Raw genomic sequence first — 23,207 nt, 5'->3', positions numbered from 1 at the left:
CTGGGAGACACTCAGCGGCCATTCTGCACCAGCAGCCCCACCTGGGAGACAGACAGAGGCCATTCTGCACCAGCAGCCCCACCTGGGAGACACTCAGCGGCCATTCTGCACCAGCAGCCCCACCTGGGAGACACACAGTGGCCATTCTGCACCAGCAGCCCCACCTGGGAGACACACAGAGGCCATTCTGCACCAGCAGCCCCACCTGGGAGACACTCAGAGGCCATTCTGCACCAGCAGCCCCACCTGGGAGACACTCAGAGGCCATTCTGCACCAGCAGCCCCACCTGGGAGACACACAGAGGCCATTCTGCACCAGCAGCCCCACCTGGGAGACACACAGAGGCCATTCTGCACCAGCAGCCCCACCTTGGAGACACTCAGAGGCCATTCTGCACCAGCAGCCCCACCTGGGAGACACTCAGAGGCCATTCTGCACCAGCAGCCCCACCTGGGAGACACACAGAGGCCATTCTGCACCAGCAGCCCCACCTGGGAGACACTCAGAGGCCATTCTGCACCAGCAGCCCCACCTGGGAGACACGCAGCAGCCTCACTGCACAGCAGATGTGGAGAAGAGAGAAACTGCTTCACCAGCTGAATTAAGCGGGACCTTTAGGGAGACTGGTTTGTTCAAGCCCAGGGTGGAATTTACCCAGAAAACCGGAGTCAACATCCCTACAGGTGTGAACAGAACCCATAGTAATGAGATCAGGCTGTGGGGTGGGAAACCTGCTCTTAATTTAAAACAGTCTACTGTCTACAGTCTACTACATATTTACAGCTACTGCTGTCCTCTGAGGTAAAGAAAACTTTACTTTCAACATCATCCTGGGCTTAAGGAGGAACTGTCAAAGCATAAAGCTCAAATTGTAAACTTTTGCATTCTTCCTCCTACAGAACCTGCCCTTGAGGGATAAAAACTGCACTGAAGACAAAACTGTTCACAATATAAAAAGGGATTTATTGAAATCAACACAAAGACTCCACATAAAAATGTAAAGACATGGAATAAAGTACATTTTATTAGACCCAAGTTTTTTTTTTAAAGACATTCACCAATTCATCTTGACATACATTTCCAAAATACAAATTCTTTCTACACAATATAATCTGCTATTTTTAGATATATTGATCGTACACGTATAATCAAAAATATAATTCTATCTAGTTTCAGTTTTGTTTTTGCTTAATGTATCCACTTAAAAATGATATAAAGAGTAGAAAAGTGAGTAAAAGGCTGATCAAAACAACCGGACGTGACAAAATAAATCCCAGTGTTGCTTGAAGGCACAGCCTTTTTCACCAGACTGGAAGTGTGCAGATACTCAACAGCTCACGCACTGTGCTTGTCACCACGTCCAAAACCTCAGAGTCCACTTGTCTCCTAAAGGTGCAGCAATTCAATAATTTAACGACGCAACGCTGAATAACTTCATACTCCTGAAGGTCACACCCGCTCAGCTACAAGTGCAAGGTATCAGGGCGACTCGGAAAGGAGCCAGAATGTACCAGACGTCAGACACTCTCCTCGTTTCCACCAAAGAGGAAAAAGCCGCTGAAATCTTCATCTGAGGTTGAGTTCAATTAAACCAACTTCATGTGAATCATTTTTTTTCCTTCCTGCATTTAGAATTCTCTTTGCAGCTTCAACATATCAAGGCTGAGGTAGCAAAAGAAGAAATCCTGTGGAGATATTTTCTCCTGCTCTCCGATTAAATTCAGGAGGATTGACTCTAATACTGTAAATAGTTACCGGCATTTTGTGTGGTTTCCAAGTTTCTTAAACAATTTGAAACAATTTTCTTTTTTCACCAGATACACATTCTTTCACTGAATGTCTCATTTACACAGAGGTACGATTTCTCAGTGATGAGAAGAAATGAAGAGACCACAAGTCCATCATTACTGAACTCTACGGTTCGTGGTTTAAAGTGCTCCCCCATGCCAGTATCGGAAGTCCACATGTTCTGGAGTTCAGTTTTATATTAGATGTTAACAACTAAACAAATTTGTGTGAGGTTGTAAGTATACATATTAAGCACTGAACATACTCTGCATCTGATGCGGAAATATATTACTATACATCTATGTAAACATACACATCTGTGAAACATTAAAACCTCACGTCTACAGTGTGTAGCCTTCCAACCCCAAAAAGGTACAGAAAAAACTAGGTTAACTGCAATGAGCACCGTGGAAATTCATTTTTAATTCTAGGTGGCTGTAACAGTTTTGCCTGAGTATTTTCAAGCAGGTAGTCACGTTGTTTCCCCCACACAGAGCACCCTACACATAGAGCACCATACACACAGAGCACCCTACACACACACAGTACCCCACACACAGAGCACCCTACATGCACAATACCCCATAAACAGAGCACCCTGCACGCACAGAACCCTACTGTATATACACAGTACCCTGCACACAGAGCACCATAAAAACAGAGCACCCTCCGTACACAGCACCATATAAATGGAGCACCCTACATACACAATACCCCATAAACAGAGCACCTTGCACGCACAGAACCCTACATACACAATACCCCGCACACAGAGCACCATACACACAGAGCACCCTCCATACACAGAGCACCCCGCATGCACAGCACCCTACACACAGGGCATCATATAAACAGAGCACTCTGCGTGCACAGCACCCTACACCCAGAGCACCATATACCAAGAGCAACGTATAAACGGAGCACCCTACATACACAATACCCCATAAACAGAGCACCCTGCACGCACAGAACCCTACATACACAATACCCTGCACACAGAGCACCCTCCATACACAGAGCACCCCGCACGCACAGAACCCTACATACACAATACCCCGCACACAGAGCACCATACACACAGAGCACCCTACACATCCAGTACCCTACACACGGAGCACCCCGCACACACACAGCAGGCGAGGGCGCCGGCCGCCGTGCAGCAGCCTGGCGGGACACGCAGCGGGACCAGTCCAGCGTGGCCGCGCAGCTCACAGCTCGGGCTCCAGCTCGTCCGCCACGCTCGCCTCCGACTCGGAGTCCTCGGAGCTGTCGAAGAAGCGGACGCGAGGGGTCTCCGCAGGCGAGAGGGGCGAGCCGGGGAGGCCCCAGTACCAGGCCTCCAGCTCCGCGGAGGACATGTGGGCGTTCCCCCGCAGGCCCAGGCCAGGGCGCCGCGTCTCCATCGCCGGGGGCAGGCTCATGCACTTGCGGAGAGGCGCCCGGCTGCAAGGAGGAGGACAGTCTACAGTCACAACCGCGGATCATCCCGCGGGAAAGATCCCGCCACACCTCAATCTTATTTGTTGCGTTCAATCCTCCCATTGCAGGAGAGCACGAGTACTGGGACAGAGGACAGACAGACGTGGGGCCTCACTGCGGGCTCTGCCTCTCGAGTTGGAAGGCAGAAACCATCTGCAGTGGAAAAGCAAGCAATTGCGAAGATGAGAGCACAGGAAATTCCAGTTAGAAGCACTGCAGAGAGCTTGGGCATCGCAAAACCCACAATTCGGAATGTCTTGAAAAAGGAAGAGAGTAGTGGAGGAGGAAGAAACCAGCAGAGACCAGGCTGTTGAAGCACGGTGACGCTGTATAAAGTACGAGGATATTAGACACCCCCATCACGTCACATTTTAGAAGCGCGCCTCCTGGGGCAGCGGGGGCTCACCTGGGCGCGTCGGGTGCCGCCCTCCCCCAGGCCCGTCTGTACACCGAGCCGGCCAGGTGGCACATCCAGCGCACGTCGTCCGACAGCTCCGGCAGCCACTCCACCAGCCTGCCGCAGAGCGAGAGCACGGCGTGAGGACAGAGCCAGCCCCAGCTGGGGCTCCCGCCCGAGAGCGGAGCAGAAGGACGAACCGCCCGCCTCCTCGCACAGAGCTCAGCACAACACCCCTCACGTACTGTACAAACTCCAGAGCTCCAGAGGCCACGAGCCTAGTCTATAAGACATGCCTTTGGAATGCAAGTAATTATACATCGCAGGAAAGTTATTTTTTTAGCTTAAATTGTTGCACTGGAGAATAATACGATACTTCCCCTGGGCGTTTGTGGAGCCAAGTGCTTGACAGCCTGTTGTGCAGAACAGGGAGAGAATGGGAGTTTAATCTCCAAACGCCACAGGCACAGCAAAGCCCACCAGGTGGAGCTGCTCTGCCGCTAGAAACAAAGTTCATCCTAACTGGCTGGGCCCCTGGTTTCGTACATGGAGAACGTCCAGGCAACCCCATGACGGTTCATGACCCGCCCCACTGCATTCTTGAGTGTACGGGTCACAGACCGCAGCTCAACAGCTGCGTGAGCTAAGATCTAGACGTCCGGTAACTCTCTCAAAAAAAAACAGTCACCTTTAGAGAAGTACGGTACTTCTCACAGTTCTATAGGTCATCATGAGTGCTCACAGCGATACTGCAGCATCCGGAATGTGCCCTGGGATGCCACTCCAGTGAGAAGGAGCTGTTCACGGGGGTGCAGGGTCTACACAAGGCGCTGCTGAGCTCCCACACCCAAGCACACGTGCTCTCTATACCAGACACCCCTGGCCGCAGCACAGGAAGGCCGAAGGCTGTACCTCAGTGCCACCGAGTACGCAGACTCCACAGGAAGGGTGTAGGGCATGAGCACGTAGGAGGCCACGCGCACGGGCAGCAGGCTGGTCAGCTGGGCGTACAGCCCCTTCCTCTCCTCGCAGGCCTCGAAGAACACTGCGGACACAGACAGCAGGGGGCAGCACTCTCGTTAGCCATCGCCACACTGCTTCTCCACCCACACCTGTCCCGTCCCGGGGGGCTCTGGTCTCTGTAAGTCAGCACCACCTTTAGACTGGGGGAACGGTTTCCCCCAGCCGTACGTAGCGAGTAATTGGGAGTAATAAGCCTCCCAAGTCCCCCAGAGCTGCCGTGGAAACGGCGACCGGCGCTCATGGTCGCGACGCAGGCGGAGGAGCAGGCGACGGCGCGGCTGGTACCTTTCCGGAGGGTGGGCGGCAGGCTGTCGATGAAGCGCTCGTCCAGGCGCCAGGGCTCCTGGCGCAGCAGCCAGAGTCTCCTGAGCAGCCGGCGCCCCGCGGGCTCCTCCTCGGGCCGGGGGGCTGGCGTCCCGTCCCTCCCCCCCCTCTGCCCCGGGCAGCAGGTGGCTTTCGGGTGCTTCGGCTGCACCGCCGGCGGGCCCGCGGAGGCCAGGGGCGGCCTCGTGAGACCTGCAACGCAAGAAGGCCCCGTGAGCTCCTTCACTTCCAGAAAGTGATGTCCCCACAGCCCCCCCAGTGCATTCTGGGATTGCGCTTTTGGCCATCTCGCATGCGTGACTAAGCCGCCGGCCTGAAACCCCCCCCCCCGCCCCGAGCCCTCTGATCTCCCTGGGATGACAGTTCATGCACAGAAGCCAGACTGGGGCGCGCACACGCCCTCACACACGGCCTCCGCCATCACGTGCTGCTCTATCCCAGAACACCCCATTTCCACACACAGGCCTCCCGTGTCGCGGAGCAGCTCCGAGCTACAGCACCTTTAAAAGAACCCAGGATGCACCCAGGGGGGGCCCATCAATCCTTGACCATAAACGAGCCTGCGCTACATTTCAGAAGTAAAACAAAGTTTTTTGTAAGTAGGGAAGAGCTTACTGTTCTCTTTCAGGAATCGAAGTGCATCTTTGTATCCACTCTGACACATTTCAGCCAAGATCTGGAATACAGAAATCAAGCCACTATGACAAGGCATGATCTATTCAGATTAAGAGCGATAACCTAGGTTCCTTTTCCATCTCCAGGTAAGGAGATCGCAACGCAGGTTGTTATCGGACTGAGCCTGGCTCTCATCCCGAGAGCAGCGGGTCTGACGGACACGAGCCACATGAACAGGCTGAGGGAGGGGGTGGGGTGAGGTGGGTCGTGCCGTGTCGATTTATGTGACAATGTCACGAGCCAGACAACGCAGCTCCGAACTGGAAGACACTGAACTCTGGCGGGGACAGGTCAGGGGTCAGGGGTTAGAGCCTTCCTTGCCTCCATGGTACTGAATGTGCAGAACGAGCTGGCTGTGTCAGTCTGCCCTCTGCCACAGCTGCCCTTAAAGAGAACTCCGATTCTTCTAAAATAAGCCTCTTGGCGCCCTCCACTCCTCCTGGGCTCCAGCCAGAATTCCCCACAGTAGAGATAAGAAACGTCATTTTCAGCGATTTTAAAAACATCCAGCTGTGTCTCTTGCAATAGAGGATGCGGTTTAGACAGGCTTAAGTCAGTACATTCAGTGAAATCTGCTCCTGCTGTGTGTATAATTCTCCTTCTGCTTCTAATTTGGTTTTCTGTGAGACACATGGGAACTGGGGCTGTGATAACTGAGGGGATCACTGAGGGTTTTTTCTAATTTAATGTTTCTTTTATTTCGCAGCATAACACTTACATGCAGGGTGTTACTCTCATAACAGGTCTGCACACAGCGCACATGTAGGACGCTGAATAACAGCACAACCCATGATGCACTTCTGCACAGACATGTTAACTCTTTGCTAACCGAGCTGGGCCTCTACTCCAGAGACCGATGCAGGTCTGGTGATGCAGACGAAGATGCTGTGCAGCCAGTGAATATGCCAATTAAAAAAAAGAATATTTTTTTTTATACACAGTAGAATTTGCTTAAATAGGTGAAACTGCAAAAGTAGAACCTGTCTAAGCAGATATTGCAGGACTTCCAAGGCAATGTGTCTTCTAGGGAAACTAGTCATCGTTATCTAAGATAACAATGGCTGCTGGAACCTCGTGCAGGCAGTTCTCTACACGAAGAGGTGGTGGGAGTGGGGAACAAGCTACCCAGCCATGTTGTTGAAGCCAATACCCCAGCTTCTTTCAAGAAACTGACTACTGAACCAGATCCTTGCATCAGTTAGCAACTAGCGACCTGACAATCTGGATTAGCCCAATGGCTTCTCCTTGTCTGTGACGTGTCTAGTGTTGTTAAAGAGTGCTGACCTTGGGCTCAGGGGGGAAGAGCGCCCTGGTCAGCCTGTACAGGTTGTCCAGGCTGAACTGGATGCTGGTGTTGGTGACCCGCAGCTCGTGGAAGTTGGTGGAGTTATCCCTGGGGCAGATGTCACTCTCTCCGGAGAAAGGGGAGATGGTGATGGTGTTCTTCAGTTCATACTGGGGCAGGTTATTGCTTATTCCCCCATCCACATAACGCTGAAACCAGAAGAGAATGCAGAGAGTGAGGACTTAAAATACTGTATAGGTTTTTCTTGTCAGATTGATTAAATTTGACTTTATGAGAAAGGAAAGTAATGAGAGAACGCTTGTTGTTTGGGTGAGATGTTGAAACAAGGTCATGACTGCTTGGTTATTAAAGATCCCGAGACACTGTTGATAAGGGTGGAGGTGTTAAATCTGGGTGTCCTGACTAAATTCCATTCTGGTGCAGAATGGCCACTGTGCGTCTCCCAGGTGAGGCTGCTGGTGCAGAATGGCCGCTGTGCATCTCCCAGGTAGGGCTGCTGGTGCAGAATGGCCACTGTGTGTCTCCCAGGTGGGGCTGCTGGTGCAGAATGGCCCCTGTGTGTTGCCCAGTTGGGACTGCTGGTGCAGAATGGCCCCTGTATGTCTCCCAGGTGGGGCTGCTGGTGCAGAATGGATGAGGTGGGTCCTGTCTTATATGTAAAGTGCTTTGTGATCTTTTGGAATGAAAGACATCATGCAAATGTCAGGAATTATGACGATATTTATAACAGCTAGTAAAAGCAAACATTAAGGCTCAAAACAAGCAGCTAATCCATTCTTTATGCATTTTCCCCCCATCCACAAATATTTTACACTAAATCAAGGAGAATAAACCTTTTGAAGCTCACAAGTGGAGTCAACATCTTTAAAAAAATCAATTAAACAACCACAGCAAACACACATGAATTGCTTGCAGTGTCCTTGCAAATCCATGAACATGAACAGAAATCCTAAATCAGTTACTCTGCAATGAACAAAATCCCAGGAATGTCTTGTACAACCTCCTAATTAAGCGTGGTTCTCAAACATTAACATTTCTTCCAAGTTAAAAAGTGTTTTTCTGAGCTACTGGTAAAACCTGCAGTCTCTGAAAACTGAAACTGGGAGGTGCTCTGAGCGGAGTGGAAGTTTCTAACACCTCTCCCTGAGTTGAACGTGTAATCTAAATAAAAATCCAGACTTGGAGGATCCTCCCAGTGGCAGACTAAGCAGTGCTTAGGTCTGCTTTGATTAAATTTGAAATTTTATTATGAGAAGCTGAAAAATACAGTTGATTACTTCTTACAAACACTTAAACCTTTTCTTGGTTTAAACTGGTGAAAAACCTCATTGCTTGTAACTTGTATGGTTTAACAAAAAAAAATCACATAGAGTAATCACTGAGCTACTGTACAGAAAATAAAAAGATTCAAATAGCGAAGTCGGATGGACAGACACTCTATTTCAAATTGATTTTATGTAACAATTGTCAACATTTCAGCAAACAAGCCTTCATCAGGACAGGCACTCCAGTCCTCCTTTAGAAATTGAGCTCTAGAAAGGCTGTGAGCGCCACACCCTTTTTCAGACGACCCCAATAACCAGACCATCAGAGACCTCAGAAACCTGTGGGAGCCCCCATTCACCCATCTGCTCTCAATAACCACTTTGTCCAATACAGGACCGCAGTGGGCACAAGGTAGGACATACCCTGGACAGGACTCCAGGCCATCACAGGGCACAGAGACACACACACACACACACACACACACACACACACACACACCCTGGAGGATTCCAGGCCATCACGGGGCACAGAGACACACACACACCCTGGAGAGGACTCCAGGCCATCACGGGGCACAGAGACACACACACATCCTGGACAGGACTCCAGGCCATCACGGGGCACAGAGACACACACACATCCTGGACAGGACTCCAGGCCATCACGGGGCACAGAGACACACACACCCTGGACAGGACTCCAGGCCATCACGGGGCACAGAGACACACACACCCTGGACAGGACTCCAGGCCATCACGGGGCACAGAGACACACACACCCTGGACAGGACTCCAGGCCATCACGGGGCACAGAGACCCACACCAGAACAAATCTGCTCGTGACCCTCACCCAGCCGACAGTGGACACAAAGCAGGGGGGTACAAGGGACAGTCAAGAGACACCATTAACCCCAGACTGCATGTCTCGGACTGTGGGAAGGAACCAGAGCATGTAGGGGAAACCAGGGACAACAAGCAAACTCCACACAGAAGGTGCTTCACCCCAGAACTGAGTCTGGGACCCAAAAGCTGAGAGGCAGCGATACCAAGTGCCTCATCGCCAGGCCAGCTGGGACCCCATGTGCAAAGGTGTTGTATAAGGAGTCCCCACGAACAACCCTGTCTGCGCACTCGGGGAGGTATCACCGGAGTGCATGAAGTGCCTTCACAGTTTCCCTGCGTGGCCCCCAGGACACCGGGGTGTCAGGTTACAGCTGCTGCACAGCAGGGTCCGCGCAGCTATGCGACGCGTGGGCACCGAGCCTCGCTCATGAACCGCTCCCTTCAGACAGATCAGGGCTGCAGCACAGCCTCTTCCCACCAGGCAGACAAATACAGTGTGCATGCACAGAGGCCTGCAGAGACACAGCAGGAAAACACAGGGCAGGGGACAGCAAAATCGTATACGAGGCCACAGAGGACTCCTGTGAACTCTGAAAACGGAGCTGCTTGTTTCTACGAAGCAGGAAGACGCCCCAGCACACAGCCTGAGACGCTGCTGGGGATCCACAGCCTAGCCAGCAACATTACAGCTACTGCTGGCTTTCCTTACTGCCGGGCGTAAGAAACAACTTGTCCGTATGAGAGACCCCATCTAACAAGGACGCGGGGGGAAAGTGTATTTAAAACTGAGAGCATGAGGAACAGGGAACATGCCGAGACCCTTAATTCTTTCAAGAAACTGGAAAACTGGATGAGATCCTTGGATTAGCTACTACTGTTACATAACTACTGATTACCAATTAACTGCTAGCTAACAGGCTAGATGGCCAGATTTGTCTTGCCTTTCTTACAGTATTGTACTGCTTGTACAGTATTTGTGCACATGACAGAAGACAAAAAAGATGCATCTACAGAGAGCATGAAGAGAGCACAATGTCTTTTTATTCCTCACACCGCTTTTCAATGGAGGGATCCCCAGGGTGCACTGTGCCTTGCGCCCGTTGCTTGCTGGGACAGGGCACCCCGGATTCACATGAGCTGGGTGCAGGAGAGCCGCTGTGCTCATCCTTCTTATCGCAAGCCACCCCGACTGCGGAGTCCAGCTGCTCATAAAACACCCAGAAATGACGCAATTCTAGTCAATACAGACTGCTGTCCTCAACCCTTACTGAAAAAAAGATTACTGCAGCATCTATCATGCGATTATCAGGCTTTGTTCAGTTCAGGAAAAAAAAAAACTTGTAGCGAGGACACACAATAATCAAAATGGACAAGACTTTGAGCTGAATGAGGTGATAAAAGACCAGACCACAGCACCACTATGTCTTACACAGGGCTTCCTTCAAAAAGTACTTTTAAGTTTACTTTACTTTTAAGTAAAAATAACACAAGAAATATTTTCTGCTACACATTTAAAAAAAAAAAACATTTCAGACACCAAAATGGAACGAAATTGTATTTAAACGCTGCCCCTCCTCCTTCTCTCCTACATGCTTGACTCCCTTTCAGCAAGTTGCTCATTATTATTTGACTCGGTGCTCAAGCACGCTGAGCCCAGACGGTCCGGGTGCAGTTCATCCGAGACTAGGCCAGACCAGCGGGACTGACCTAGATACCTCCAGCTTGGAGCAGCTCCAGCTGGAGCACTGGGAACAACAGACTGTTGGCACTAATCCTGTACGTGGTGAGAAACATCCAGCCAAATCACTAAAACAAGGGTGGATATTCAAAGCCCACAACTCACTTGTCCCTCTCTTCATCTGTTGGCATTTCAGGAGTGACGCAGATGAAACTGACTACAGCAAGTTACCAACTGCAGTTTATTTATAAGCCAAATCCTTGTAACGGAATCTTAGTGTGGTAATCGAATTCAGATCCTTTTATTTGCATTAATATACTTCAACACATACCGCAAGTGGCTGAATTCAACCACATGTAACCATGAAACTGGAACAGACAGTCATGTGACAGACAAAATGACGTTTCTATTTCTTCAACACAATTTTATAAAGGAGCACACGGCTAACGAACACAAACATGGGTGAAACAGCAGCACAATGCATCCTCTGTGCACTGCAGCATCATGCCCTTCTTCACTGGGGGACTGTCTTGACGTTAGTAACAGTCTATTTCACGGTCAATATCAAATCCAGGGCAACACCAGGACCTCCACGATCCTGTCTGCAATAAGACAAAATGCACAGGGTTTCTGTAAAAGGTCCATTTCAAAGTGTACGAAGATGAACCTATTAACCAGCAATCTGGATTATCAAGAGACTGTTACTTATGTAATGACGTGATTGTAGCCTTTCAATATTAAGAGGTCAAGATCAAATTTAAAAAGTGTCTATTAAGGCTACAGAACGCAGTGCAAATATGAGTCAATAAACTAGTTCTCTGATCGTGTTCTCAATGGTTTCTGCAGTGTTCTCGAACGGGCCCGAGGACAGGCGCCGGCGGCGAGGCTACGCTCTCGAACGGGCCCGAGGACAGGCGCCGGCGGCGAGGCTACGCTCTCGAACGGGCCCGAGGGAGGGCACGGCGGCAAAGCTACGCTCTCGAACGGGCCCGAGGACAGGCGCCGGCGGTGAGGCTACGCTCTCGAACGGGCCCGAGGGAGGGCGCGGCGGCGAGGCTACGCTCTCGAACGGGCCCGAGGGAGGGCGCGGCGGCGAGGCTACGCTCTCGAACGGGCCCGAGGGAGGGCGCGGCGGCGAGGCTACGCTCTCGAACGGGCCCGAGGACGGGCGCGGCGGCGAGGCTACGCTCTCGAACGGGCCCGAGGACGGGCGCCGGCGGCGAGGCTACGCTCTCGAACGGGCCCGAGGGAGGGCGCGGCGGCGAGGCTACGCTCTCGAACGGGCCCGAGGGAGGGCGCGGCGGCGAGGCTACGCTCTCGAACGGGCCCGAGGACGGGCGCGGCGGCGAGGCTACGTTCTCGAACGGGCCCGAGGACGGGCGCGGCGGCGAGGCTACGCTCTCGAACGGGCCCGAGGGAGGGCGCGGCGGCGAGGCTACGTTCTCGAACGGGCCCGAGGATGGGCACGGCGGCGAGGCTAAGCTCTCGAACGGGCCCGAGGGAGGGCGCGGCGGCGAGGCTACGCTCTCGAACGGGCCCGAGGGAGGGCGCGGCGGCGAGGCTACGCTCTCGAACGGGCCCGAGGGAGGGCGCGGCGGCGAGGCTACGTTCTCGAACGGGCCCGAGGACGGGCACGGCGGCGAGGCTAAGCTCTCGAACGGGCCCGAGGACGGGCGCGGCGGCGAGGCTACGCTCTCGAACGGGCCCGAGGGAGGGCGCGGCGGCGAGGCTACGCTCTCGAACGGGCCCGAGGGAGGGCGCGGCGGCGAGGCTACGTTCTAAGCCCTCGAACAGGCCCGTCTCCACCAAGAGCAACAAGGTTTGATAGCAGCCAGCAGACCATGGGAATGTTTTAATGTTTGTCTAGCACATCCATCAGGAACAGTTCTAGTGGGGCTACTGCACAGTACTAAGCCCCCAGCTGAAGGAGCAGTGATGCGCGACAGTCAGATGGGTTCAGGCTCTATCCTTACTGCCTGCAAGAGCAGTGGAAACCGAGCATTCAACCGCGTATCTCAATCTGATCGATCGGAAAAGACTACAGTCCTTTTTCACCCTGAAGCTGAACGGAAAGCACGTTACAGAGCAAGACAACTACATTCACTCAACAATTCAAAAACGCAGCCATAACTTCTTCATTAATTTTTATGCAATTTATTTGTTCACGTCAAGTAGAACTGAAAATGTTACAGAAGATACCATCAACAGAACTGAAACATTATTTTTGCTGTGAATTACAAAGTTACTTTTTCTGCTCATTCTACACATCCAGCATAATGAAATCTGATGCTAGAAATATTAATATCTTACTCCCCTTTCAAAGGTTGGAAGAGAAGTGGGCAATGGATTGCTGGCTGTTGAGAGTCAGGATCCTTCGCTACTGTCACTGCAGAGATGGGAGATACACACACACAGTTACAGATAGGGGAAGGTGCGTTTTTTTGTAAAATGTTGTTTTTAAAAACTTGTTTGATTTTAAAAACTGTAGTAGGTTTTGCACTTATGAAAAGGTTTTGCCAAACGGAGCATTATAACTGTTGAAGAGAGCTCCTAAATCAGTAGTATTTGTTTTTGCTAGATCACGTGCCAGCAGTGAGAAAAAAGCACGTGGCGGTGTTTATTTTCTCCTGATTGGTCTCCCTCTTTGTTTTTTCTTGTGGTCTTGAGAAAAGACGTGGTCAGGGGTTCGTGAGATTAAGGGGTCAACGCTCTCTGCTCTGTACACAACTGACAAGTTACACGACAAAATAGCTGCAGACCCAGCATGCCCCAGTCTCTGGACAGGGCTGACCAATGCTCGTTAGCATTCGGACAGAGCTCCGGTTTCGTAAGATCCTGTTCAGAATTGTGTCAGACGCGGGGGTCAAACTGGAGCTCATCAGCAGGGCAGACCATATCCTCCCCAGAACTTGGGGTCACATTTTTGGTGCACAACAACACACAACATGTACATGTACACACAACATGACCTGAAAAGACGTTTTATTCTTCTACAGGAGGAATCTGCACAGCGGTTTCATGCACCAGTGGGTCCTGGGGCCCTGTGACTGCTCCTGCAAACGTCATGCTGTGTTCAGATTTTAATTCCGATTCTGCAGGAACCTGCCTCCTGGCTGACTCTTCTCTCTCGTCAGGGTGGTTACGTATTAACTGAGCTGTCCACTACACCTCTGTAAGTACTGCTCCTTGTCCACCCACCTACTCTTCCCTACAGTTCTTCCGCCAGCGCCTCTGCAGTCCCGACACGCGGACAGATCCCAGCCAGGTGCTCCCCGGCTCCCAGCAGTGTCCCAAGCCGCAGAGGGTGAGCCACACGGCTCTGCTGCCCCCGGTACGACCCGCCTCAGTAGGCGAAGCAGTGCGATGTGCAGACTTGCGCACTTCCAAGAAGGCGAAAGATGAGCTATTCACACCTTTCTGACCATAGATCTCCTGTCTAAAGGCTTGCAGCCATGCCAAAACAAACAGGGCACTTGTTTGTCCCCCAACACGGAGCTGGTTAGGAAATGTTCAATGTCTTCCTAAGCTGCAGTCCTTCAAGTTTCAGGAATGACCCTAAATACAGAAATGAAAAAGACAAAACCACAAACTTCAGCTACTATTGTTCTTTGCACCTGGTTTCAGTGAAGGGTCATCGGCGAGCACGGCTGACTGCAGTTCGCCAGCCCACCTGAGTGACCACATCTTCTGCCTCACATGCAGCACAGAAGCAGGGGACACCCCAACTATAAGACTTTAGATCTGAGCCTTAGTCAATGTATGAAACCAGTGAAACACACGCATTATTATTTTTGGGGTATTTACGATCCTTCTAATTTTAGCAGAGGGGAAGACCTGAGCCTGAGCCCCCAGACGCCCTGGCAAACAGAGTAAAACAGTGAACGGACATCCCTCGCTCAGAGGGACAGAGAAGCCGCATTAGAAGCACTATTCACTGATGTTTCCTGGAAGTAAAAGTTGCTGCAGTAGGTTGGCTTCCCCAGCCTTATTGCTGCCATGACAACAGTTGTCAGGGTAACACCTCAGCTACTGGCCAGGAGGCTTTGGTATCCAGCAGTTCTGAACTGGCGGCATCGCTGGGCTTTGTCGGGGCCTTCCTGTGAACAGTGAGCTCTTACATGTTCTTGTTTAATTGAGCACCGGATTCGCAGGGGCATCGGCTCCGTTCTTCAGCAATGCAAGTCCCTACAGATTACAGAGACGCTGAGCACACTGTGCAGACACACAGTACCCTGTAGCGAGACGGGAAGCTCTGGTCATCAAGCAGAGCAAAGAGAAAGGGACCAAAGGCCAGCAGAGCAGGGGAGGGAGGGGGAGTGCAGTCCTGTGCCAACAACGCAGTAACTCGCACACGAGCTCCCAGACCAGAAACCTGCACCCTGTGGAGCGAGCATGGGGGGCAGTGGAAACCAGGACCGCCACCAGGCGGAGATGTGCGCACATGGATCCATTCGCTCCATCACCAGGGGTCCGACACTTACCACGCCGCGGAACAGGGGCGGGATCAGGCCGCAGTAAATGGGCACGAAACAGCTGCAAATCAGCGCCTGCAGAGAGACAGACCGCAGCGTCACTGGGCCACGCCCCCGAGCAGCGCCCGAGACCGGGGTGTGCGTGGAGAGAAACCGGGGACAGGAGGTCTTCACTCAACTGGGGAGTGGGAGACTGGGTGCTGGAGAGAGCTGGAGAGTGAGACTCTGGGAACTGGGGTGAGCTGGAGAGTGAGACCCTGGGTGCTGGAGAGAGCTGGAGAGTGAGCTTGGGTGAGCTAGGGTGAGCTGGAGAGTGAGACTCTGGGAGCTGGGGTGAGCTGGAGAGTGAGACTCTGGGTGCTGGAGAGAGCTGGAGAGTGAGCTGGGGTGAGCTGGAGAGTGAGACTCTGGGAACTGGGGTGAGCTGGAGAGTGAGACTCTGGGAGCTGGGGTGAGCTGGAGAGTGAGACTCTGGGAGCTGGGGTGAGCTGGAGAGTGAGACTCTGGGAGCTGGAGAGTGTGCCCCTAGGCCCGTACCTGAATCAGCTCCTCCTTGGAGCTGAAGTCCGACACCAGCACGTTCTGCCCGTCGGACACGCGGGTGAGCGAGACGCAGAGGCGGCCCGAGGCCAGCAGGTGGGCGTCGTGGGGCAGGGCGCGGTGCAGCCCGCTGCGCAGGATCTTCACCATGTTGAAGCTGGGGTGCAGGGGGCCCAGGTTCCGCTTCCTGGCTTCCTTCGCCACTTCCATGACATCTTCACAGCACTGGGCTGCGCGAGAGAGAGAGAGAAAGCATCAGCATTTGGGCTGAAGAGCACTGATCCTGAATTCATCAAGAATGTAACTGTCCCACTGTCCCCCAGGCTACAAGGAGATCATGGTGCCCTCTGTCAAAAAACCCCAAATCACCCGGGGCAGAGACTCTGGGGGGATCATTGTGTGGTACAGAGCGGAGCTCAGTCACTCCATTCAACTAGTAAAGAGAGAAGAGACACGAGTTTGGCTTAAAATCAAAAGAAATACCATCTGTACAGAAAATGAGGTTTTCCTGTGTGCTGTCTACATCCCGCCCTCAGAATCCCCCTACTACAGTGAGGGAATTCTCCCCAGTCTCCACACGGAGATCGGTCACTTCCAGGGCCAGGGAAACGTGCTGCTCTGTGGTGACCTCAATGCACGAACAGGCACACTGGCAGACTTCACCAGCACACATGGAAACACTCACGTATTCACACAATCCTCTCTGTACCACACACCGGTCACCTCACACAGATGCAGCCATGACACCACGGTCAACAGCACCGGGTGTGAGCTGCTGCAGCTCTGTCAAGGGCTGGGCCTGTACATTGTCAACGGCAGGACTAGAGGGGACTCTCTAGGCAGGTTCACCAACAGCTCAGCTCTGGGCAGCAGTGTGGTGGACTACGCCACAACCGACCTGGACCCCTCCTGTATCAGTGCCTTCACTGTCAGGCCACAAACTCCTCTCTCCAACCACAGCCAGATCACACTCTACATGAAGAGAGCACACCAGCACAGAGACACACTGACACAGCCCAGCCTGCTGTACGACCTCAACCAGGCTGGTTGTAAAACTTTACAAACACAATCTGAAAAAGAAAAGAAACACATACATAAACAAACAACTTGCAGAAATTGAGGAGTCACTAAATCAGGACTGTTTCTGGGTGAAGTGGAACAATTTAAATAAATCAAAACCAGAAGAATTGGCCATCCAAAATGGAACAATCTGACAAACATACTTTGAAAATCTCTATCAAAAGCTCCCAAATACAAATCAATCAGACCAAAACATCATTTATGAAAAACTCAAAATTTTGAAATTGGCTATCAAAGACAACCAAAACCCCTTAGACTCCCCAATCACTGGTAGCAGGAGCTACTGGACCAACTCCAGGCCCTCAGACCACGCAAAACCTGTGGCCAAGATGGAGTCATAAATGCGATGCTGAGACACAGCAGCCCAAAGTTGCAACAAGCCCTCCTCAAACTCCTCAATCTCATCTTGACAGCTGGATGTTTCCCCGAGGCCTGGAACCAAGGACTGATCACGCCCATCTATAAGAGTGGAGATAGACTCGATCCTAACAACTACCGGGGCATCTGTGTGAACAGTAACCTGGGGAAGGTATTCTGCAGTATCCTAAATACACGAATACTGGCATTCCTTACCGAACACAATGTCCTGAGCAAGAGTCAGATTGGCTTCTTGCCAGATCACCGCACATCTGATCACATTTACACCCTACACACACTGATAGACAAACACGTCCACCAAAAACACAAAGGAAACTTTTTTGCCTGCTTTGTCAATTTTAAAAAAGCATTTGACTCGATTTGGCATGAAAGATTGTTTTACAAACTACTCCAGTGGCATAGGGGGCAAGGTGTATGATATCATTAAATTAATGTATTCAGAGAGCAAATGAGCAAATGGAGCCTGAGCCCAACACTGTTTAATATCTACATCAATGAATTGGCAGGAATGTTGGAACAGTCTGCAGCTCCTGGTCTCACACTACATGACACAGAAATCAAGTTCCTGCTCTATGCAGATGACCTGGTCCTGCTGTCACCCACAGAACAGGGGCTGCAGCAGAACCTGGCACTGCTGGAGCAGTAATGTCAGACCTGGGTGCTGACAGTCAATCTGGACAAGACCAGAGTTATGGTTTTCCAGAATAAAGCCAGACCTCAGGGAAACAGGTACAAATTCACACTTAACAACAACACAGTGGAGCACACATCCAGCTACACATATCTCGGTCTCACTATCAGCTCTTCTGGGAGTTTTGACCTGGCAGTGAAGGCACTGAGGGAGAAGGCACTCAGGGCTTTCTACGCAATAAGAAGGAGGCTCTTCAACATCAACCCACCAACAAGAATCTGGCTCCAAATATTTAAAAGTGTAATCCAACCCATTGCCCTATATGGCAGTGAAGTGTGGGGTCCCCTCACAGACCAGGAGTACACTCAATGGGACAAACACCCCACAGAAACTCTGCACATGGAGATCTGTAGAAACATCCTCCATGTGCAGAGAAAAACACCTAACAACGGGTGCAGGGCCGAATTAGGCCAGTACCCACTATTGATAAACATACAGAAAAGAATATTAAAGTATTGGCTACACCTAAAAAACAGCGACCAAAATTCCTACCACCACAAAGCCCTGCTGAGCCAAGAGCTGAGCCCAAAACAGTGCCCCCTGAGCCAGCTGGTCCTGAGGCTCACTGACCTGAGCCACACCGACACTAACCAGCCACAGGACAGCACTGCTAGAGCACCACAACCCAGACTCAACCACATCACAGCACAGATCAAACAGCAATATCTCACACACTGGGACACACAAACACAAACACAACATAAACTGGAATGCTACAGAACCCTAAACAGACAATACACAATACGAATATTTGACCAAGATAAGAAACAACAAACTGAAACAGACCCTGACAAGTACAGGCTCAGTGACCACAGCCTGGCCATAGAAACTGGGCGACACAGGCAGACCTGGCTGTCCAGAGAGGACAGGCTGTGCTCCCACTGCCAGCGGGGAGAAATAGAGACAGAGGTGCACTTCCTACTGCACTGTGACAGATACTCTGGGATTAGAGAAACATCCTTCCCTAAATTCAGAAATCTATTCCCAGAGTTTCCACACCTGCCAGAATCACAACGGGTCCCAATCCTACTGGGAGAGGGAGGAAGGAACTCAATTGAACTGGCAGCCCAGTACGTGATCTCCTGTCACAGCCTGAGGAACAGTGAGTCTGTCTCCCAATAATGCTCCTTCTGTCTACAGTCTATGTAAATATTTTATAACATGTCTTTGTTGTAAATGTCTGTAATATGTCCGTAGATTTTATTTTACTTTTATTTTTTGTTTTGTTTAAAGTGAATTTTTATTTGCTTTGGCAACACTGATTGTACCCATCGGTCATGCTAATAAAGCACCTTGAATTGAATTGAATTGAAATTGAGAGAGAGAGAGAGCATGAGCAACACGGGGCAGGAGAGCAACAAGTCAGCTGCAGGAAGGGGCGTTGTTGTGCTAAATGTTATTTGTTGTGCACACACTGGGGCTGGGTTGATATTCAGAGTTTACTCTGTGTACTCTCCCCTGTGACCAAGAATCTACATATGATTCCAGCTGAGCTCAGCAAATACATATCACCCTCAGGACGGTAACAGTTATTTCCTACTTATCCTTATCAAATGCTGAAAGCAACACCCATGTTCTATAGCCCCTACCTATAAATCAATCAATTAATCAATTAATTTTATTTTATATAGTGCTTTTCAGTACAGTGTTCTCAAGGCACTTTACATACACTCTACAATAAAAACATTACAGTATATACAATATACAGTAAAAACATTGAGAAAATGTAAATAAATAGATTAACAATTGAAAGCTGTTCAAATTGATCCGTTTTAAAGCAAGGTTTACAAGCAGCATACAACACCAAACAGCTGAGCCGGGCCACTGGATTGGCCGACACGCCCCTCCCTCTCACCAAGCCGAGGGACCGGATTGGCCGACGCGCCCCACCCTCTCACCAAGCCGGGCCACCGGATTGGCCGACACGCCCCTCCCTCTCACCAAGCCGAGGGACCGGATTGGCCGACGCGCCCCTCCCTCTTACCAAGCCGAGGGACCGGATTGGCCGACGCGCCCCTCCCTCTCACCAAGCCGGGCCACCGGATTGGCCGACACGCCCCTCCCTCTCACCAAGCTGGGACACAAAGCTCAGCTGCGCCCCCCTGCGGTCGGGTTTATAATGGAAGCAGCAGATCTGCATCTCTCTATCCTTTTAATTAGGGGCACAGGGGCAGGTCTGCTGGTTCCAGGGAGGGACCCAGCTCTCTTCTTCCTCTGCCAAGACAGCAGCGCCCCCTGGGGGACTCCCAGAGCATCCCCGGGACAGCCCACAGAGACAGCCCCATGTCCTGGGACAGCCGTCAGGTATGAGCTCCAGCACAGCCCTGCCTAAGGGAATCCCTTCCAGCGCAGACTGGCTCTGCCCGACCCCAAGGAGCAGCGGATCGGCTGTCGGGCCCTGGGGCGGCCTTCCGATCCCAGCGCTCCCCAAGTTTGCAGTCGAGATTCCCTTTCCGCTCAGCTGGGATCAGGAGAGCAGGCATAACTAACAAGGACTCGCTTGCCTATAAAGAGCCATCTCCTCTGACAGGAGAGTAAGGTAGTTACCAACTCACTAATCTCCCTTTAAAGAAGGTTTACAACAGCCTTTACCCTGCATCCCATAGAGACTTTCTCCCAGCTCATGAGGAGCTGCTCAAGTCATCAAGCTTCACCCCCAGCGCAGCGCTGACTTTTCACATGGGTCGCTTGAGCCTTTTTGAAAGGAGGTCACGGACACCCCCCACGGCCTGCAGGCGCTGCAGCTGAGAAGGTGGCGTATCGGAACCGACACAGACCGACCTGCCGTAGAACTCTCCGCTAGTGGCTGAGCCGGGCAAATACTGTGTGCCCGGGAGCAGGAAAACAAAACTGCCAGCAAGGAAACAACCAACAGGTGCCCGTTTGAACCCGTGGCTTGGCTCTGAGCTGATACCGACCCCGGGATCCAGACGCTGACAGGCTTTCTGAGCCATTCTGCTCCAGGCACCCACCACCCTTCATGCAAGACTCTCCTCGAGTGCACAAGCACCACGACTCTGGTCTCGCTGCAGGGCTGGGGAGAAGCCCATGACAGGAGCCATCTCTCTCTGTGGTCACCGCTGGCCCGACAGGAGCCCTCTCTCTCTCTGTGGCCACCGCTGGCCCGACAGGAGCCCTCTCTCTCTCTGTGGTCTCCGCTGGCCCGACAGGAGCCATCTCTCTCTGTGGTCACCGCTGGCCCGACAGGAGCCCTCTCTCTCTCTGTGGTCGCCGCTGGCCCGTCAGGAGCCCTCTCTCTCTCTGTGGTCGCCGCTGGCCCGTCAGGAGCCCTCTCTCTCTCTGTGGTCGCCGCTGGCCCGTCAGGAGCCCTCTCTCTCTCTCTCTGTGGTCGCCGCTGGCCCGACAGGAGCCCTCTCTCTCTCTGTGGCCACCGCTGGCCCGACAGGAGCCCTCTCTCTCTGTGGTCTCCGCTGGCCCGACAGGAGCCATCTCTCTCTGTGGTCTCCGCTGGCCCGACAGGAGCCATCTCTCTCTGTGGTCTCCGCTGGCCCGACAGGAGCCCTCTCTCTCTGTGGTCTCCGCTGGCCCGACAGGAGCCATCTCTCTCTGTGGTCACCGCTGGCCCGACAGGAGCCCTCTCTCTTTGTGGTCACTGCTCCTTGGACACTGGCCGGACACGCAGTGGCCAGATGCTGTGACCAAGCAAACGGGCAGAGCCAGAGGATACGTGCACTTCAAAAGATTAAAAAGAGGAACTGGATCCTCTTGTCGCTGTCGTCCCGTTTTTACCGATTTGCTGTCGCCGCAGAAACAAACTTTTGGATTTCAACACCGGAGAGTCCGGTACCCAGCGAGCGGCGTCAAGGCTGTCCTGTGAGCACATCTGCTCTTGGGTCTAAGACCCCACACGAGCAGTCGCTTCAAAAGAAAAGTGGTCTCTATCTGCACAGAACCCTTTCCCCCCCACTGGAAAACAGCACTTGGTCAAGTTGATCAGGAGTCTAATATCGGTTTTAAATTACACGCCATTGACAGACGTTGTAATGCTATTCTCAAGCTCTGCGGCTACGGGAGACGAGCCCCCCAGTCCCGAAGACTATGATGATGTTTTAAGTCATACCTACCCAGACAAGCGCGGCTCACGATGGCCGCAGCCGTGAGGGCGCCTGCGGACGCCCCGTAGATCTTGTTGGCGTCCCTGATCAGGTGAGGGGCGACCTCCAGCAGGCAGCTGGCCACCCCGATGTGGTACACCCCCAGAAACCCGCAGCCGGCGAAGGAAATATTCCACCCTCCTTCCAGCCCAGACATCCCCGGGAGAAGATCCTTCATCTGGCCAATCGCACACACTTACACTGCACTCCAAAAAAAAAAAAGAGTTTTTTTTTTAAAAAAAGGACAATGACAAACTTAAAACGAAAAACGCACGCCTGGCGTCATCTCCCTGCCTCAACACTCTCGCAACACTGAACACATGAAAAACCGCAGAGCTACACGGCAGCCGCACACACGCACAGACAGCCCGGCGAGCGCTCTTTAAAGCCAGAGCTGCCGCCCTCCTCCGGCACGGATAACCCCACGCGTCTTGCCCAATGGCGTGGGGCCGACACGCCCCCCCCGCCCCCCCCCCCGGGGAGGCTCTGCGCCTGCGCCGCCTGTGGGGCCACTTTCCCTGATCTCAGCAGGTATTTGGTCATGGAAATGAATTCAAACAAGTCACCGCCGGGTACTAACGATGGAAAGCTGTCCGCGATCCGGCTGGAAAGAGACAGTTGCAGTACCGACGTGAGAAGCGGCGCTAGTAGTTATTGGAGCGGTATTAAGAATAATAATAATAATAATAATTCCGCCTTAATTCCTCACCATCTGAATTACGGGGGCAGTCTACTCACTCAGGCCCAGAGACATCAGGATTAACACCCCTGTCCTCGCCGGCTGTGCCCTGGGATGTTTCACGACGAGTTCGCTGAGACCCTGGTTTAAGGGCTCATCTGAAAGACAGCTCGTCTGACATCACAGCGCCCCCCGGTCACTAGTCACTACACCGGGGCACTGGTTTGTGAATACTAGTCCCGCGGAAAGAGCACCCCCTACTGGTCCAGCAACACCACTTACTGCAGCAGCCTGGTTTTCCCGGGAGCTCTCCCGTCCCTTATCTAAGATAAGACAAGATGACTTTATTGGCCAGATACAATTTCTTGCATTAGGAATTTGTCTTTTCGCAGACCCCAGCTTGCTCTCCATGAGACACGCAGACAGGGAGAGAGAAGCTTGGGGTCAGAGCGCAGGGTCAGCCGTTTATACGG

At 52.2% G+C, this 23,207-nt stretch overlaps 1 protein-coding gene across 1 annotated transcript; it reads right to left on the bottom strand.

Moving 5' to 3' along the window:
- Positions 1–2,919: 2,919 nt before the first annotated feature.
- pnpla3 (patatin-like phospholipase domain containing 3) lies at positions 2,920–22,233 on the bottom strand. The gene is made up of 9 exons (XM_088923160.1): positions 22,026–22,233; positions 15,789–16,021; positions 15,261–15,326; positions 6,972–7,181; positions 5,628–5,688; positions 4,974–5,204; positions 4,578–4,710; positions 3,675–3,782; positions 2,920–3,232 (listed from the first exon to the last, which is right to left on the bottom strand). The coding sequence occupies exons 1-9, from the start codon at positions 22,231–22,233 to the stop codon at positions 2,998–3,000; spliced, it is 1,485 nt and encodes a 494-aa protein (XP_088779286.1). The 3' UTR covers positions 2,920–2,997.
- Positions 22,234–23,207: the final 974 nt, after the last annotated feature.

The sequence above is a fragment of the Atractosteus spatula genome, chromosome 8 (genome assembly GCF_055471065.1).
Source record: "Atractosteus spatula isolate fAtrSpa1 chromosome 8, fAtrSpa1.hap1, whole genome shotgun sequence".
Taxonomy (NCBI): domain Eukaryota; kingdom Metazoa; phylum Chordata; class Actinopteri; order Semionotiformes; family Lepisosteidae; genus Atractosteus; species Atractosteus spatula.
The sequence above is the reverse complement of the archived record's forward strand: the minus strand, read 5'-3'. Positions and strand labels throughout refer to the sequence as shown.